Here is a 2,430-nt window from a genome sequence, read left to right as displayed (position 1 = left end):
TCTCTCTTTGTCTCTCCCTCTCTGTCTCTCTCTCTCTCTCTGTCTCTCTGTCTCTCTTTGTCTCTCTCTCTCTGTCTGTCTGTCTCTCTCTCTCTCTTGTGGGTATTATAGTCCAGTCTCCAGTCTGCCCTTCCAGTCAGTGAAAATTCTTCTCAAGGCTATTGGCCCTCAGTAGCAGCAAAGTGGGAGTCATAACTTTTGTGAGAAATATGACTCAGAAGTGACAGAAGAGCTGATCATTTTCCTTGATGCAGATTAAGACGAGACAATGCAGGTTAAGAACGCTGTTGGCCAAGTAGTGAATGTTTTTTGTGGCGAGAGTTGACAATAATTTCTGTTCCACACTCCCCAACCAGACATCCCTGGACAAGGCGCAGACTCTGGTCCAGCAGTACCTGCGGGCAGTTCAGTCTGCCAGGGGCTGGCTAGACGATGCCAGTGCCCTCTTGCAGCAGACCGGAGATGGCGTGGACGTTGAAGCTTCGGAGGAGACCTTGAGAAGGCACGTTGAGTTCTTTGCCACGGAAGCAGAGCTGGCCAGCCGGCTGGGAGAGTTGGAGGCACTAATGCCCGGCTTCCTGCCATTGATCAGCACAGCAGGGAGAGAACATGTGGAACAGAACTTGGCGTCACTACGGCAACGGAGAGCAGACACTGAGCAACAAGCTGAGGCTCAGCAAGCCGTTCTGCAAAGGTAAACTCCTCAAGTAGGCGGCAATATCGAAAGCACGTTTTAAAATAGATGTGGGGGGTTGGGGCCGGGGCAGGCTGTGTTGAGGAGGCGGGGGGGGGGGGCTGCTAGAGAATTAGGCTACTCGGCCCATCGGAGGACTTGGACTGACTCGGGGAGTGGGCAAAGAAGAGGCAGATGGAATACAATGTGGGAAACGGTGAGGATACGCACTTTGTTGGGAAGAATATTTTCAAAATGGGGAAGGGCTTTGGGAATCTGAAGCACGGGGGAACACGGGAGCCCTAGTTCAGGGTTTTCTTCAGGTTAACAACAGGTTCGGTTGGCAGTTAGAAAGGCAAATGTAATGTTAACATTTATTTCAAAAGGGCCAGAATACAAGAGCAGGGATGTACCACTGAGGCTGTATAAAGCTCTGGTCAGAACATACTTGGAATGTTGTGAGCAGTTTTGGGCCCCGAATCCAAAGAAGGATGTGCTGGTGTTGGAGGGGGTCCAGAGGAGATTCTCAAGACTGATCCCAGGGATGAAGGGCGTATCATGTGAGGAACAGTTGAGACCTTTGGGACTATACTCAGTGGAGTTTAGAACGATGAGGGGTGGTCTCATTGAAACTTATACAGTACTGAGAGCCCTTGATAGAGTGGACATGGAGAAGATGTTTCCCCTGGTAGGAGAGACTAGGACCTAAGGGCACAGCCTCAGAGTGAAAGGATGACATTTAGACCGAAGGTGAGGAGGAATTTCTTTGGCCAAGGAGTGGAACTCATTGCCGCAGAAGGCTGTGGAGGTCAAGTCATTCAGTGTACTTAAGACAGAGATAGATTGGTTCTTGATTAGTAAGGAGATCAAAGGTTACAAGGAGAAGGCAGGAGAATGAGATTGGGAAGTGTGTCAGCCATGATCGAATGGTGGAGCAGACTTGATGGGCTGAATGGCCTAATTCTGCTCTGATATCTTATGGCCTTATCTTATATAATATAAGGCTGCAATGTCATTGAGGAAGAAAAAGTGAGGACTGCAGATGCTGGAGATCAGAGTCGAGAGTGTGTGATACTGGAAAAGCACAGCAGGTCAGGCAGCATCCGAGGAGCAGGAGAATCAACGTTTCAGGCAAAAGCTCTTCATCAGGGATGAGGCTTGTGGGTCAGGCTGAGAGATAAACGGGAGGGCGGGGGGGTTTGGAGGAAGGTAGCTGGGAAAGCGATAGGTTGATGAAGATGAGGGAGAAAGTGATAGGTCAGAGGGGGCAGTGATGGACAGATGAGGAGGGCCATGCTGAGTTGGAGGCTTGGGACTGGGATAATGTGGGGGCAGGGTAAAAGAGGAAGCTGTTGAAATCCACAAGAAGGCGTCCTGTCTTCCCGATGTAGAGGAGACCACATTGGTCATCTACTGTATCCATTGCACCCGATGTGGTCTCCTCTCCATTGGGGAGACAGGGCACCTTCTTGCGGATTGTTTCAGAGAACATCTCTGGGACACCCGCACCCACCAACCCCACTGCCCCGTGGCTGAACACTTCAACTCCCCCTCCAGCTCCGTCAAGGCCATGCAGGTCCTGGGCCTCTTCCACTGCCAAACCGTTACCACCCGAGCCTGGAGGAGGAACGCCTCATACTCGGCCTTGGGACCCTGCAACCACACGGGATAAATGTGGATTTTAACAGCTTCCTCATTTCCCCTCCCCCCACATTATCCCAGTCCCAAGCCTCCAACTCAGCACTGCCCTCCGGACC

The 2,430-nt window shown here is 51.4% G+C and overlaps 1 protein-coding gene across 1 annotated transcript in view; it reads left to right on the top strand.

Moving 5' to 3' along the window:
- The window catches only part of syne1b (spectrin repeat containing, nuclear envelope 1b), a 502,247-nt gene that overhangs the window by 256,769 nt on the left and 243,048 nt on the right, over positions 1-2,430 (top strand). The window contains exon 76 of the mRNA XM_043696857.1: positions 357-694. Within this exon, the coding sequence (XP_043552792.1) occupies positions 357-694 (338 nt within the window). The remainder of the gene's footprint in view (positions 1-356; positions 695-2,430) is intronic.

The sequence above is a fragment of the Chiloscyllium plagiosum genome, chromosome 9, assembly GCF_004010195.1.
Source record: "Chiloscyllium plagiosum isolate BGI_BamShark_2017 chromosome 9, ASM401019v2, whole genome shotgun sequence".
Taxonomy (NCBI): Eukaryota; Metazoa; Chordata; class Chondrichthyes; order Orectolobiformes; family Hemiscylliidae; genus Chiloscyllium; species Chiloscyllium plagiosum.
This window is presented reverse-complemented; position numbering and strand designations above follow the sequence as displayed.